At 47.7% G+C, this 17,166-nt stretch overlaps 1 protein-coding gene across 1 annotated transcript in view; it reads right to left on the reverse strand.

Moving 5' to 3' along the window:
• Positions 1-17,166, reverse strand: part of IGDCC4 (immunoglobulin superfamily DCC subclass member 4) — a gene marked incomplete at its 3' end in the record, with an annotated part of 83,871 nt that overhangs the window by 12,709 nt on the left and 53,996 nt on the right. The window contains exons 5-13 of the mRNA XM_080351415.1: positions 13,687-13,821; positions 11,504-11,659; positions 10,575-10,985; positions 9,676-9,840; positions 8,421-8,558; positions 6,941-7,114; positions 6,000-6,233; positions 1,527-1,634; positions 663-846 (exon numbers count right to left, since the gene is read on the reverse strand). Coding sequence (XP_080207541.1) covers positions 663-846; positions 1,527-1,634; positions 6,000-6,233; positions 6,941-7,114; positions 8,421-8,558; positions 9,676-9,840; positions 10,575-10,985; positions 11,504-11,659; positions 13,687-13,821 — 1,705 coding nt within the window. The remainder of the gene's footprint in view (positions 1-662; positions 847-1,526; positions 1,635-5,999; positions 6,234-6,940; positions 7,115-8,420; positions 8,559-9,675; positions 9,841-10,574; positions 10,986-11,503; positions 11,660-13,686; positions 13,822-17,166) is intronic.

A 17,166-nucleotide genomic window follows, 5' to 3' on the forward strand; every position in this document is an offset into this window, starting at 1 on the left:
GCACAAGGCCATGAACACTAGATGCTTCTCCCACCCACTGTCACCTCGACACCTTACCAGAAGCACTGTAAGAGATTATCCTAACTCTCGGAGGAGTATTTGATTTTTCACCTAAAGTTTCATCTCCTGCAGTCATGTGACATTAACAGTATTCAGGTCTCAAATACAGAGCAAAGTAGGTTCCCAGCCTCCAGGACCTTTTCTGATGTACTTGCTGAGAAAAGCTTAAAAACACAGCCTGAAAACCTGCACTGGAATCCAGATTTAAAATACATCCCTAAATTATTTTAACTGCTTAAACTCTTGACAGTTTTTAAACCAAACTTGTGAGGACCATCTCACAAATCATGAATGCTTTGAGACTGGTCATAATTGCACCTGGCTTTGTTATTAACATGGCAACTAGCATGTGAGGTTCAACCAGAGCAGAAAATATGCAGAGACCAGCCAGTAAATGATTCCTTGGTATTTAAGTCATGGACAAGTTCAAATGCCACAATCCACCAGCTCTGAATGTATCTGTGAGCAATGCAGATGTTTCCAGCATGTAAAACACCCAGGTTTTGCTCAGCCCTGGAACTTCCATGCATATTCCTCCTGCCCTGTGTTTATTCCTGACATGAGCAATATGTGGCGGATGAACCCTTAGCATCCTGCTTTACCTTGTGTAGTATGTAACGAGAGATGCGTTTTTCAGGCCCCAGGGGCTGAAGCGCACGGTGTAGTTGACAATTTTGACTGTGGTGAAGTCAGGTTTCTTCCACCTGAGCCATATGGAAGTTGAGCTGTTGGACTCTGCATAGACTTGGACCGGAGGCAGTGGAGGACCCTTCTGCACAGGAGGATCTGTGGTCCAAGACAAAAAGAGAACAGAGATGTGGAGACATGCACGACAATAAGTCTGGCAGAGGTGATGATGGAGCCTGGGTCTTCAGAGCTTTTACTTGCTTTATAACACTGCAAAAAGCCTGGCATGCTGCTATTTCACATTCTTTAAACTTTCTAACATAAAAGATGAAACCCAGGTTATGTGGCATTTCCAAGACCATCCCTGAGCGACTAACAGGGCCACAGAGAACACCGAGAAGGGACTCAAGTTGCGACAGAGGAGGTTTAAATTGGATATTGGGAAAAATTTCTTTCCCCAAAGGGCTGTCGGGCATTGGAACAGGCTGCCCAGGGCAGTGGTGGAGTCACCATCCCTGGAGGGGTTGAACAGACGCGGAGATGAGGTTCTCAGGGACATGGGGTAGTGCCAGGGTTGGGTTAACAGTTGGACTTGATGATCCTGAGGGTCTCTTCCAACCAAAATGACTCTATGATTCTATATTTTGCTCCTTTATCTCCTTCCCAAGACAATTCCTCCAATGCAATTTGCAATGGCTGTCAAAGGAAGTTCCCTTATATCAGGACCTTTCCCATTTTGATATTGTCCCTCTTCAAGTTCATCTTCTGTAACTTTACCCTTCCTCTGAAGCCAAATGCCGACCAGAAGAGACAGACAACAAATGAAGGGCATTCCTCACCTACTGCTGTTGCAGGTGCCTTTTCTGTTTTGCCCTTCCAAACCGCTGCATAACCATCTTCGTGCTTATTGAATGCCACCAGCTTCACCTCATAGAGTTTCCCAGGAGCTGGAAAAATCAATCAGGGTTTGTCCGGGGTTATTTTTGTTACCAGCCCTCCCCCAGTTACACATGTTTTCTTTGACCTGAGCAGCTTTTCTCACCATCCAAGAAAGCAGCTTGAACAGAGTTATATTTGCTAAAACTCAGCAGGGAGTCCCCCTTCCACTTACAGGCTTTCCACGTTCAAATACTGTCTCACTACTGGTGATATCACAGCTACTCTCTACTTCTACTCTCATTTTTTACAGAAATTATCAGCAGCAAACGGTCTTGCCCCAGCCACCAAGGGTTAACCAGCGTCATGGCCTGTATCCCATCATCTCGGCATCTCCTGATCCTTCTTCCCTGCAGACGACTCAATAAACCTATGCATGGTGACTCCTCTCTTCCTCATGGAAGTGGATGCACTGCATAGCTTATTCTTGAAGAGGACATCCTCTCCTCCCATTTCTAAAGTCCCTTCTGATTTATTCATTGCTGTGAGGATCCTCTTTCCAGCAAGTCCTCACACATCCTGTTAAGTCCATGGCAGCTTTTGTTGCAGTGACTATTTTGCCTCCACAGTAGAGTTTCTTGATTTGCAATTAGAAAAGCTCACACAAAACCCACACCAGAAACCTGAGGGTCCTCACCACACTTGGACCCACACTGAGCTGCAGAACAGGGCGCTTTCTCTCCAAGCAGCGCTGCCCTGCTCCCAAATTCCTTTCCTCCAACCTTCCACCAGCTGAAATACTGCCCTGCTGTGTTAAATAACATGTGAGGGTTTTTTTTAGTGGAGATGTTTAATCGAGGAAAAAATTTGGGAGATACAAAGTTTTCGAATCAGACATTCGCCAGCTTCTCCCTTCAGCAGCCCAGACTGGCTTTGGTTACCTTGGCTGCAGTGCATCGATGAAGTTCGTTAATTCAGGATGTGCCTGTTCATTCCCTGCCCTGATAGATCACAGCTCGCTTTGCCTGACAACATAAGCAGAATAAAACCTTTCTTATTGATGCCAATTTTATTATTACTGCACTGATTATGCTCCCAAAGGCTAATGGCACCAATTACCAAAGGCTTTCTCTGCTCCACAACAAATGTTCACGCTCAGAATATAAAAACAGTTCAGTCGCGTTTTTCTCCCCAAAATAATCCCAAAAGCAAACGTTTTTTTTGTCTGCCTCCAAGGCAGACTGATCTGCATTTCCATGCTCTTCAGCCACAGGAAAACATTTCAAACCCGCACAAGGGGGATGAGACCAAAAGGCGCTCAACTTCCAAACGCCTGGGACCGTGGGCTTGGTGGAACAAAGAACCAACAGCCCATCTGTCTCCAGCACACACACTCCATCTCCTCCTGAGCGTTTGCTGGGCTTCGCTGGGACAGGAGCTCATCGCAACAATGTGATCCCAAATCATGAGGAAGAGCTCACAGATGTGAAGCAGCTGTGGGCAGTTCCTGTTGGAGAATGAAGGAAAGGACAAGTCCTCCATCCCCATCCCTGGGTAGGATCAATACAGCAGCCACTTACAGGTGGAGCCAGAGGAGCTTTACTACAAGATCAAGCAATTCACATTCTGAAAATAGGGTTATTTTGGATTTCTCAGGCAGAGGCTTGGCTTCAATTTTTATACACAGGCCCAGATGTTCAAGCTCTTAGAACATGCAGACATAAAGCTCTATCAAGCTGTCAAGAAGCTAGTAGGCAGCATGAAAACAGATGTATTTCACTGCATTCCATCATACATTAAGTATAAGCAGAATAATCTAGTCCAGATCATTTCAAATCACTAATCTGGATGACTGTGTAATGTATCCAATATGCTAAATATGTTGTTTCATTCAGTTTTTCAAGGTGTTCGTGTTGGCCCAGTGCCATACGCCAGACTTTGCTGTAAGAGGGAAAATACCCTGATCTCCAGGGAGTTGCGCCGCGAGGTGTGCGCTTCATGGGAACGTCAAAGACAGGATCAGATCCTTACTGCTTATTTTTCATGTAAACTACTGCCCTGGTAGTCACACACCATTACAGAGACAAACTGCTAGAACACAGACAGAAATCAATGAGAATTTCTCAGGAAAAAGCCCTCCTGGTGATGCAGGACAGCTTCCTTTTGATTTTGTGGGCTCATGAAATCGCTGTACTTCTTGTGTCCCTTTGAACAGCTGCCCACTGCTCTCATAGGATTTCAGCACGTAACTCTCAGAGGAGATACAAGGCTTGTCATTAGCGATATCACCCTAACGAGACGCGGTTTGCTCCAGAGGTCGGCACGGCATGGGAGAAAACTATTATTTTATTTCAGACAGCTCACACAGAGAAAACTGGGACATCACCGAAGGCAAATCAAGAAGCAGATGTTGGGGGTGAGACAAAGGATGAGGAAACTTGCAAGCCTTTTAGTCCCAGGGCCCAATGCTGGGTTCTCCTGACACCACTTCCAACACTGGAACAGGCTTCCTATGGTGGTGGCCAACGCCCCATGCCTGCCAGTGTTTAAGAGGCATTTGGACAATGCCCTTAATAATTGGCTTTAACTTTTGGTCTGCACTGGAGTGGTCAGGCTGTTGGACTAGATGATTGTTGCAGGTCCCTTCCAGCTGAAATATTCTATTCTACATAAACAAAGAACATTCTACTCATTTTCTTCTTTCTTCAAGCTCTTGACCCAATTTGTAGTTTCAGCTGTGCAACCTCTTCACAGCCCATCTCCCATGGGCCAGCCCAGGCAAATCTCACTCTTCCCCCAGGCAGCACCATTCACCACACACAACTACTTACCCTGACGTCAAGAGATACCCCCAAGAGACAGTGTTGGGTATTTTGTTTGTTTTTACAACGGGATCTTAGGAGAGGTTTCCACTGCTGTGCTTCGTAGGCAGATATCCATGAGCTGAGAAATCCCCCTGGCTGATTCCCCATCAGTTTGGGCTTCCAGCCTGTCCCAGGACTGCTACCCACTCTGCCTACAAAGCCCTCAAAGCAGATGTAAGTACCTGCACAGGGGAGCTCCCTGCCATAAACCTAAACCCTTCTAAATTCCAATCACTCCTCATTTCATGTCCAGACCCCCTGCCCTTCTCCACACAGACAGATTCCTGACTGTACGCGTGCAGAAGCATGTCATTCAACAGCGTAAGGGGGACGAGAGAGAACAACCACGGCTGGAAGAAACCAGAAACTCTCTTCCTGACGCAATGATAGCTGACACACCACTGCCAAATCATAAGGAAACCATTAGGGCTTGATGGATGCCCAAATTTAAGGAAGTAATTACAGAAGAACAAGCAGCCTTCTCAGCAGCATTGTGCCAGAGCATTTGGAACCAATTCAGCCCACTCCCAAGTCCCTCCGCTAACTGACTTGCCAGCGGTTAGAGCAGCACATGAAGATGTTCACATGTGGTTTCCTCCGCGCAATAATTACAGACCGAAATTCTTCAGAGAAACTCGTAACTGTTAACACCCTCTCAGTGGCAGGATGGCTGCAACATAGCTGGAAACCTACTTAGCGATGACACCAACCGTCTTTCCAGGTGCTGCAGCCCGACCTTTACACCATGTGTAATATATACGCCAGATGTGTAAGATGAACCAGCACGGGAAACACTCGCCCCGCGGTCTCAGCTCACTGGGCAGTAACGGGGGTGAAGCATGAAGTGGGGGATGGAAGAACTCTAAGAAGAAGAATCCTGTTTCAAGGATGCATCTGCCACGACTCTCTCCTCTCTCTCCATCTTGTATCAATGGGCAAATCAACTAATTAGTACAACTGGATGTTAGATCCAGAGCTCCTTATGGGAAACGCCAAGCACAGTTAGCCAGGCAGGTAGGCCTGGCTGTGGTGCAGATGCGTTCTCCAGCCACAGACATTCACTGCTCTGTCCCTTTTCCCTTAGGGAGAGGAGGAGGAGAATACTGACCCAAAATTGGCATATTGTGAATTAACTTATCTCTTCATTTTGACAGACATATCTCAATAGTGTTCAAATATGGAGCTTCTTAGAAATACACAGGGAAAGAGAGATCATTGTCCTGACTGGAGATTTTCATCTAAGCACTCTTTATAGTGACACCATAAAAAACACTAATAGATTCAGATCCACTTATCAGCGTATACTAAGTATATTAATGGCCCCTGGTTAAAAATACAATCCCTGCTACACTGGTGTCAGAAATTTCTGTGTTTTAAACTCTCCTTAGAACGAGAGCCCTGTTCCAGAAACTATTTTGGGTGCTCTTAAAAATGCTCACGTGGTCCTGGTCCTAAATATCTGCAGCCAACTAGATAACTCAGCCTCTTGGAAACACCCTGGGACCACTACGAGGTGCCAGAGACAGACCCTGTGTTTCCACACCAACAGTTCAGAGGATGTAACCAGCTAACCTAGTCGAGTCAGCTCATACTGCTTCACTTTCTTCTTCAGCTTTATGGGTCCTACATCCCAGCCCTCATCTTCAGCACCATCCAAAGGGCTTTCGTCGCTGGACTCCTCCGGGCCCACCTCTCGGTAGTAGAGTTTGTAGCCAGATATCTGGGCATGGTTGGCTGGGGGCTGCCATGTTATCAGGAGAGACTCCATCTTTGCTCGGACTTTTAATTCTGTTGGGGCAAAGGGAACTAGAAGAAGAAAAGGAGAAAAATGTTCAGCTGCTTGTCTCCATTTCTCTGTTCAACTGAATCCTCCCTGAGCTGGGCAGTGAGGAAGGGGGGTCAGGAAAGGCTGTTCTGTGAGTGGGATGTCTCCACTGTCAGACAGTGGTACAGTTACTCTCTGCTGTTGATTTACCAGCTAGGTGATACTTGAAAAAAAAAGGCCCAAAACCACTATGGGAATTTCTCAATGTATCCTGAGATACAGCCATCTCAAGTTGTGCCAGGGGAGGTTTGGACTGGATATTAGGAACAATTTCTTCCCCAAAGGGCTGTCGGGTATTGGAACAGGCTGCCCAGGGCAGTGGTGGAGTCACCATCCCTGGAGGGGTTGAACAGCCACAGAGATGAGGTTCTCAGGGACATGGAGTAGTTCCAGGGGTGGGTTAATGGTTGGACTTGATGACCTTGAGGGTCTCTTCCAACCAAAATGGGGACTGCATGTTTGCTTGCTTTTCTTTCTTTCTTTCTTGCGAATTTTCACAGCTGCACAGGGAGGCAGGAAGAACCCACTCCCCAGGCAAGCTGCTCAACAGAAAACTAAAGGTGGGCACTTGGGTCTAATCAAAACCAACAGTTATAATTTCCTAATGAAAGCAAACATCTGATCACGCCTCAAGTTCCCCAGTGTCCTGCACCCCCTCCTCAAATCCCAGGCATCACCCAGCTCCTACCGTGCGTCTGGTTGTCTCTGTCCGGAGTCCGATGCTGGGTCCACTCCGAAGGGGCCCCGTAACCCACACTGGTGCTGGCTGCGATGCGAACTTTGTAGACTTTGTTGGGATGGAGCGAGTAGAGAGTGATTTGTGTCTCATTTCCGCCCACTTCAATGGAGGTGACCTGATCTGCTGAAACCAAGGCGAAATCTTTGAAAACACGTTTCTTTTCCATAAAATGGAAATAGAACTGAGTAGCCACAAAGCCGAGCTACCACCACGTGGTCTGCACGCCCTGGGCTGGCTTGGCTTTGCCCAGTGCAATCTCATGCCACCAGTTAAAACTAGAACTAAAGACTGGGCAGAGCTGATATCCCAACTGACAACACACATTCATAAGTACAGGGTGCCTTAAGCACCACTGAGCCTGCCTGGAGAGGAGCTGTCAGAAACCCTGATGCTGCCGATGTGATGGCAGAACACACGCACAGCTGATGGTAAATTCCAGTGCTTTCATTGCTGTATTTAAATCCCCACTTTAATTTGAGCCAGAACTGTCCAGCAGCCCTGCTTTCTGCAAAATTCACACCTCGGCCCATGTCAGACGGAGGTTTTATCACTCCCTCTTCAGCCCACCCAAGTTCATAAGGGAGATAACAGGAAATTTAAACTGAAAATGGCCTGGGATTTTCACTGTAACAACATATCGGTCTTGCTGAAGATTAATATTGCCTGTTTGGTGAATGTAGAGGTCTTGCTTTTCAGCTTCACCTGGTGTAAACTCAGCTGGGAACAGTGTAATAAGGTATTGCTGAGTGTGATCCCAGACTGCAAATGTTTCCAAGGTTTTACAACGCCACAGAGCCATGTGCAGACTTCAGGGCAAAAAAACAAGAGCCAGGAGTCACAGCGCAGACTGCTAATCCAGATCAAACACATGGGAACATGTGCAGCACTTCATCACATGCCCCATACTTCTCTTAGTAAGAATCATGACCCTGGGAAGTGAAAAGCTGCAGAGCTTTGACGGTTTTAAGAGCAAATACTCAGAAGGATTTGCAAAGCAAGCGCATGTGGAACTGGAACATCCAGGATAGAGAAACTTTACCATCCATGCTGAGGGCTTTTTAGAGTGTCTGACAGTATAAATAAGACCGGATAAAACTCAGCAATAGAGCAACACAGCCTGACCAGGATACTTGATTTTTTTTTTCCCCAAGGATCACTTTGATTAGACTCGATTTGTAAAGGAATTGAATGCATTTACCCTTCTTTCCCAATCAGCATAAAGCTCTTCCCCCAAAACACACAGTGCAGATGGCACCAAAGGGTTGCTCGCACAGCCGCGATGTGACCATCAAGAGCAGAGCCAGGCTAAGACTGGGCTGTTCTCCTCCCCTGGGTAAAAAAGGGGCTCCCCTGTTTTCAGCCTCGACATGACATGTTGTTAACACTGCTGGACCAGAAGACACAACCCCCCAGATGGTGTTTCCCTCACCTTCCTTGAGGGTGCAATAGTCAATCTTGTACTTGGTTATCTTGCCATTACTCAGCTCTGGAGGAGGCGGCAGCCACGTCACACGGATGTCACCAGGAGTCATGCTTGACAGGGACAGCTGAGGGGCAGCACTAGGAACTGGGCAAAAGTAACAAGGAGAAGTCAGCAAAGACCAGGACGGTCATAGAATAGAATCATAGAATCATTCTGGTTGGAAGAAACCCTCAAGATCATTGAGTCCAACCACAACCTAACTCTAGGACTATCCCATGTCCCTGAGAACCTCATCTCCACGTCTGTTCAACCCCTCCAGGGATGGTGACTCCACCACTGCCCTGGGCAGCCTCTTCCAATGCCCGACAGCCCTTTGGGGAAGAAATTGTTCCCAAGATCCAACCTCAACCTCCTCTGGCGCAACTTGAGGCTGATTCCTCTCGTCCTGGTGCTCGTTACTTGGGATAAGAGACCAACACCCTCCATGCTCCAACTTCTAAAGACACTAAAGGAAAGAGCTCCCAGATCCAGATTCCAGTCTGGGAATCCCCATTCCCTGGAGAATCCCAGCTCTGTGCTGCAGGCAGCTTTCAGGCTTTCAACTCAGCTTCAGAGACACACATGTGGGACCATACAGTTCGCAATGTTGGGAGTATTAAAAGCACATCATATACCCTGCAGCACAGCAGGGACTTGCACAGGTCGGCCAAAACCTTCCTGCATCTGTCCTGTAGTCTGTTGAAAGATCTACATGTCCCTGCTGGGCAGCTGTTCTTCTGGCCCTCTGCCTTTACTGCTCACAAAATGCTATGTGATAAATAATAAAATCAACATAAACTACTGGCTCTTAAGGGATCCAACCTCCAGGCTGTTCCCACCCCTATAAATTGCAAGAGATGTCTTTCTTCAGAGTTAAAATCAAGTCTGGCCCAGAGTCAAGACTAGAGCAAAATCACATTAGCTAGGTGAAAAAGCTCAGGGGAGCTGACTGCAGTTCCTGCAGGATTCTCATGGGCCCCGGTGTCAGCAAGGTAATTTTCATGCTCTTCATCCCCCAAGCTGACCATCAGTCCATGGTGCTTTGGTTTTAGTTGGTTTTTTGTTTGTTTATTTGATTTTTAAAGGGCTTCTGACAAGAAGCTGTAGAAGCAGCAAGCAGGTTTCTAGGAGGTGATATGAATCTCCATAGCATATTCAACACTTACCATGAAACAGACCAAGAACATTTTTTAGGTAACAGTACCCATCTAATTCAACGCACCGTCCTCCAGGGTCTGAACAACAATGGAAGAGGATGTCCGGCTGGCTCCGAGCTGAGAATACGCGACCACGTAGAAGACATAGTTGGTGTTGGGTTCTAGGTCCTTGACTTGCAGCTCAGTGGTATCATTATTGACAGCAAACTGATATTCCACGTTATCTGTTCCTAGAGCCAAGGAAATACTGATCAGCAGGTCAGTGAACTGCCAAGACACTTAACTCACAAGATACATACTGTAAATCCACTTAAAAAAATCACTGTTTTCTCCAATTTCCCCAGCAACTGCACTAAACCCATCTCTTATGTGAATGCTTTGTTCAGAAACACACAATGCCTCAATGTTAACATGTCCATTTTGACACAAGCTCCTTAAACCATGCTAAGGCAGCTGAGGTTACTAGCTTCATTTTCAGAGGAGCTCTGGCAACAGTTCAGCAGGAGTACTGGCTTGCTGGCTGTTTGGGAAGAAGGATCCCAAGAGACCCGAGTGCCTCACTTCAGATTATGCATGTGAATAATTTAGTGATTACCCATGTAGACAACGTAACTATTTAATATCTCCATTAATAATCACACCCTTTGCATATAAAATCAATCCACTGGAGGAAAAAGTAAAGAATATAAATTAATTCCCAGAAGCGCATGGTCTCACTAGAATCCAGACAGCTCAACTATGCGGACACGCTACTGTTGGGCAGCAAGTTAATGTATGATAGCTAATCCACAGGCACTGTCACAGGCTGATGCTGAGACAAGAGAAAATTCCTTTTCCTGCAATGAAAAGAGCTAAACTAACTAAAATTGCCTCGTGCTTGTCACTAGCCAGGAGAGAAAGTCAACCTGTGCCTTGTGTCTTGTACCTGCAACGCAGCTGTGCTGCACAGGCAGGTGACACCTACCCACAGCCCGCTGGTAGTGCAAGGAGAAGCCGATGATCTGCTCGCTGTTGTACTCTGGCCGCTCCCAGGACACGAGGACCGTGGTGCTGGAGAGGGACACAGCTGACACCTTCTTGGGAGCGCTGGGCAAACCCTCTCGTACGATGACCGAGAGCTTGGCGGTGGCACAAGCCATGCCCAGGCTGTTCTCAGCCACGCACTGATAGTAGCCAGCATCTTCCAACCCAATCTGATTGATGACGAGGCTCCCGCTGCTCTGTACCTTCACTCGCCCATTGGAGAGGATGGTCTCGCCGTTCTTCAGCCAGTGAATGGTCGGGGCTGGTTCACCCTCCGCCTTGCAGACAAACCGAGCCGTGCTGGCTCGAGTGCGAGAGATGGTTTCAGGAGCCTGGGAGATTGTGGGGGTTGCTGGGAGGAGAGAGGACAAATTAATGCAGGAAGGAGGAGGAAGAGATAGCAGAGCAAATCCCTTCTCCTCCCCACTCAGTGCTATGTTTTATTCAGTAGCAGCTTTGCTTACAAGATAGGATTTGCCAGGCAGACTCTAGAGGCTTAATTTAGACTCTGTCCAAAAGGAAAAATAAATTCTGTATCAATCATGTGCTGCGTTCCCTGATCCTACGCTGTTCTCCCTGCTGGCTTCCACGATACTGAAAGCTAATTGCTAATACAGATTTCCATGGGGGAACCCTGGAGAACAAGAATAAGGCACAAAATGGTTCAGTAAATACAAGGAACTGAACCCCAAATTGAAGAGGTAACACTCCCACCAAGAGCTATCCCAATCCAGGGCCTCCTGGCTCCCATCTTACCCAGCACAGCCCACAGATGCAACTTCTTGGGCATCTCCTGGACGCTGGTCCAGGGAACCCACAGCTACCTGGCCAGCGTTTCTACCTGCAGCATTTATCCCGCTCTCTACTCACCGAGGACGCGGAGCTCAGCTGCGGCCGTAACGAACTGCCTGGTCTGGGGTTTGTTGGCGCGGCAGACGTACACCCCGGAGTGATGGGGCTGGCTGGAAGGAATGAGGAGATTTGTCCGACCCAGCACAATTACGTCTGTGGAAACAGGCTTTCCATCTGCAGGAAGAAACGGGCACAAATGTGGGAGGGAGCCGCAGGCTGCCCTTTAGAGGGGCTTGGAAACAACACGTCAGCTGGGGAGCAGAGAGACCCCCAAATCCCAGACTCCAGCCCACAGGAGGATTCCTCCTGGGACACTCCTCAGTGGTTGCCTTAGCATCAACCAGCCCGAGCCAAAACTGAACCAAGGCCTAGTTTAACCTGTAATAACCAAAAAAGTTTTGCTTTGGATCAGAAGAGTCTGTCTGCCTGCAATGAGACCTCCAAGGAATACACAGGTTGAAGGGAAAACTATGCTAACACACATTTTGGAAAGGAACCCATGGCCACCTCTGGCACAAGTTAGCCGTTTGGGAGAGGTAGCCAATTTGTGCAGTGCCTGTGCAACACCAGACCTTGGCCCTCTCCAGCTGCACGATCACAGGTGTTTCTCAGCAAAACCTCTTCAGCTTAGGCTTTATCTGGAGACAGAAGCAGGATCTCCACCTCCACTGTGAGCAGCTGTACCTACTTAGCACCATCAGCAGGGAATGCAGCTGAGATCAGACCCTCTGCCCCCTCTATCCATTTTGGGGGCATCTTCAGATGGCCGCATGTTCAGAGGAGGAGAAAATCTGTGCACCCCCTGTCTGCACTGGAGAGGTTTGAAAATCTGACTCCAGATGGTGGCAATTTGCTGACACCACCAAGGCTGGTAGGAGGTCCCTGGAGGTACAGTCCTTGGTGTTACCCACATGACTAATTGTCCAGCAACCCAGGCTGCTCCTTAACAAAGTCTTGGGAAGAAACACACTGGTACAACACAGAATTGCTAGTGCAGTTAATCCATCTTTTCTAATCTGAAGAGTCCACACCAGGAAGCAGAGGGGGAGCAAGCAAACCCTTTAAAATAAAGCATGCAAGGAACTGTTTCACCAACCTTTCTTTCCTTTTCCCTCCGTTTGCCCCCATCCACAAAACTTTCATAATGGTAATTAACTCTAATAACATCTACTAAGGGCATCAGTAGCTCTCAGTAAAGCAATGAATAAGTGATCTAGCACTAGAAAGCTGAGTATTCATGATTGTAAAGTGCACGGGATAAACCAGATACATTTCTGCCAGAACATCTAATCCTTGCTGATTTGATTTCCAAAGTGGTGTCCTCTGAGATTTTTTGCTCCTTTTTTGTGGTGAAGAGGAAATATTTGTATACACTAAAACCACTGCCTGTGGACACGTCTGGGCTGAAGACCAACCACAATAAATGGTTACAGGGGAGAGGAGTCTTAAATCATAATGTGGATTTATGAAAATGGCCAAGAGCCTTTTCTGGGGGAGATTTGACTCCTGAGCTGAAAACGCCTTCAGTTGGAGCTTCTGAAATGCATCTGATGGTTGTGACACTCTGAAGTGCCACTAGCACCCTACTCGTGACATAGGCTATCGGCCCTGGGTAATGTATGCCAGTCTGGCTCACTTGTATAGCCCTGACGAGACCAAAGCATCTTTTCGATCCTTCCATTATCAATCTGACCACAGAAAGATTTTTGAATAAAAACCTCCCAGCAACACTCCCAGCCACTCCAATGATTAACAGATCTTATCAGGTTTTCTAATCCTGCAAGATAATACAAGTTTTTTCTCCAATGCAGTGGCAGATTCCACAGAACCCCCACTAACCTTTGAGTCTCTGGAGGAGTGGCACAGACCCGACCCCATCTCATGACCTTCACTGCTCAAGCTCAAACAATGAGGATGACTAATTTAGATCAAAAGGCATCCAGGCACTAGAACTTCATGTATTTCACAGGTCAAACAGCTATGAAGTGAGCTGCATGCTTTGTAACTTTCTAGATTTAATTAGTAATTCCAGTTCAGCAAGGACACCCTACACTGTGACACCACCTGCGTCATTAGGTACTGATGTGACGAGCATACTTCCTGTCCCACAGATTCTTCCTCCTTTTAATAGATTTTTTTAAAATAAACTGTTCACAGGTTCCTCTTGACAACAAAAGCTTAATACTGTCCCTCACGCTCACCCTGCCGTATCCAGGAGACGAAGGGGGTGGGATCAGCGGCCGCCATGCACTCCATCACCACGCTCTCCCCGGCCACCACCGTGGTGTTCTCCGGAGCGGCGACGATGGTGACATCTCCTCCTGCTGGCTGGGAACCTAGTGCCAGAAATAAAAAGAAGAGTCTGTCCTTCCGAATTGCCAAGTCCTTAGAAAAACACAGAATGTAGAGCCCAGGCACCTCGGTAGTCTCATGTGTAGTAACAGCTCATGCCTAACTGGAAGAGGCAAGTGTGTCTTATTTCTACATTACTACAACTGCAGATTTCCTATAATCATGCTGGCCCTAGTAAAAATTATTAAGATTTTCACATGGAAAATAAGTAGAGTTTCAACCTAGCAACTTATCAACTGTTCCTAAATGGATGTTTGTTAACCAGATGAAACAACACGGCTATCCTCAGAGCAAGAGCAACACAAGGTGTTATAACAGCTCAGAAAGAAGCTGGTAACCTGGCTAGGGACATTCTGACATCCAGGCGCTGTCCTGTAAACTGCAACAAAGAGAGGGGAAGCGTCTGTGTCAAGGCACAGAGACTAAATCAGTCATGACACATCTGGAGGAGAGTGCGCTATTCAGCTCCTACGTGCACAAACAGCCAACACGTAAACCAAGCAGCGTCTGCAGGCAGATCTATAGGCTGCATTGCACAATGTCTTGAGAATGGGATGGGGATTTTTTTGCTTGAAATGAACCTTCTGCCTGCGTCTGCCCACTGCTGAGCAGAGGTTAAGGGAAGGTTAAGGAAATGCCTTTGCAGCAGCCAAATTTCTGTTGTCAGATGAAAACAACCCGAGCGCTCATGAGCCGACCAGACTGTTCGTGACCCTCAACAGTAGCAATGCTGTTCTTCCAGCTCTCCCAGAGATGTTTAACTCCGGGGGACACTTCTGTTGTTGTCCTCATGAAGGGAAAGATAACTGTAGAGGAGTCACGTAGTACAAGTAATTCTTAGGCCTGCCCCAGGGGCTCCCATGATCCGGCAGAGAAAGTTGTCAGCAGCAGGTCTCAAACAAATAAAAGCAAAGACCTTTTTGCACAATACAAACCGTCTTAAAATGCTGCAAAGTTCAAAAACCAAGAGGTTCAGACAAGCTCATGAAGGAGACATTTACCAGGACTGTAAAATACAAAGGTCTCACTTCAGTCCCCAGCCTGAGATGCTCCCACATCTCCGTCAGATGCTGAGGGAGGTGTCCAAGGAAAGCACCACATTGCCTCCCTGTCCAGTTTGCTGGTTTTGGTTTGGTTTGTTTTTTTTTTCTGTGCTTTCCTCTGGCATCTGCTGTAGTCACTTTTGGAGATGGCACTGCACTGGCTGGACCTCTGGCCTGATCCACACCGGCAGTTCCTGTGACATCCAAGCAACACTCATTCCTACTTGACTTTTTTGTGAATATAAACCAGAGAAGCTTTGGCTCCAGCATGGCAGGAGGCCGCATGCTGCTGCACCAAACGCACCATGATCAGCCCATCCCCAGGCTCATTGCCATTTACTCCAGCACAGAACTCTTGCCAAAGAGAGCTGGTTCAACACCAAAATCTTCCTGCAGTCCACACAGACGTGAAAGGGATTTCCATCTGTAGCATGACATGAGCACAGCTTAAAAGGAGCAGGCAAAATCCCGGAGGCATCAAACGAAAAGAGGAGAGAGCTGGAGCCGGTGCATGTCCAGCAGATGGAAGCAGAGACCGAGGAGCATCTGTGATCCCTGCCCAGGGCAAGGGCTGGACCCCCCAGAACTCCAACCCCAGCCACAGCAGGGCAAGGTGAGGAACAGAACAGGGACAAGAAGAAACAACATCAGACTACAGATTCAGAGGCCTTGTTGAGACACAGATCAAAGTCTTGGACGCTCTTAACTGCAGCACCAAGGCTTAGCTTGATGACTACTGAGACAGAAAACGCGTGTAATGTAAAAACAGGCACGAGAGCTTCCACAGCAGGCACGTAAGCTGAAGGATCAGAGAAACGTACGGCTCTTTGGAACAGCAGACTTCTTTTAACTCCAGCTCCGGTTCAGCAAAGCACTGAAATAAATCCACAGGCAATCATTAGTCCTGCAAAACAACCGAGTGCAGGGACTCCAGCGAGACCCAGCTCGACAGGAAAGGCTGCTCAGCACGTTGCTAACGTGAGGCCCCGACCCTTTCTCTCACCCAATGCGGCAGCAAGAGATGAGGCAACATCAGAGGAAGAACATGGAGAAGGAGCTTTGCAGCCAGGATTTGGAAGGAAACACACAAGAAAGCACCAGAAGCAAAAGAAAAAGCTTTTATAGCAGCCTTTGCAGAGACAGCCACAGTGCTTGGAAAACCCAAGGTCCTGGGAGCAGGAATGTATGGGGACAGACTTCCAGTTCACCACAGGAGTGCGCTTCTGTACCTGACACCAGCAGCTGCCAGCATACCTGCTGGGCAGGACGTGGCTGAAACGTGGCTGTGTGTGTAAAGCTGTCCTTTTCTGCAGTGCTAAGGGAAAAACATACATTTAGAGTAAAAAAAATAACACCAGACAGATGGCAATATATTCCCTGCCAGATTTGCGAGCAGCTTTCTCTACCAGGCTTAGGGCAGGGGAAGGGAAAAGCTCCTGGAGCCTGACTTAAACACCCATCTGTTGAATTCAGCTGCGCAGCCCCCGGTGCCGGCTGGCAAAGGCACTTTACAGGTGAAAGAAACTCCACGTGAAGGCACTTCCCCACATCTGAGATGATGTCACTTGGTCCCTAGACAGCTGCCAGGCACTAGGAGAGGAGTTTTATGCCCTCACTCTGAAATGGCCCCAAGAGCCATCAGCCCAGCTCTGCGATCTGGTTTAACAGAGCCACAAGGAAGCAATACCGTAAACCACAGCCTACATATTCACCTTTCCTTGGGACCCTGCATTTCTCCTGGCTGGGCAAAGAGCGACAAAACGCTCACCTCGGGCAGCCCCGCGTGCTCCCCGCTGCCCGTCCTGCACGCTGGGTGCTCGGGAATGCACCTGTGCTGTCCCTTCTGTGGCACTAAAACCTTCCACAGCACTGCCATTTAAAACCTGAGCTTTGAGAGTTTTTTCCCCCCTCTCCCAGCTTGATTTTGTCTCTCCGAGTAGCAAAGCTGCTCTACAAAAAAGCTTTGCACAGCCCGAGGCACAACCCGTGGATTCGTATCAAACCTTGCTATCACTGACGGTCTTTGTGGACTTTTTGCCCTTCTCAATCAGATGGATCAATTCTAGTCTCTTTTACTGAAAAAAACACCTCTAAGGTGCCAAACACAGCTCTGGGATGACTCCGAGTAGTGCACTTGGACTGAGAGAAATCCTCTGGGCATGGAAGGATTTAGAGATGAAGGTTCTCCTGCACAGTTTGTCAGCCTGCACACACATTTATGTTTGCACAGGGAGACACAGAGCAAGAGACAAGACTTACCGATAACCTGCAGAAATATTTCAAAAT

Source organism: Nesoenas mayeri (assembly GCF_963082525.1).
Source record: "Nesoenas mayeri genome assembly, chromosome: 11".
NCBI lineage: Eukaryota > Metazoa > Chordata > Aves > Columbiformes > Columbidae > Nesoenas > Nesoenas mayeri.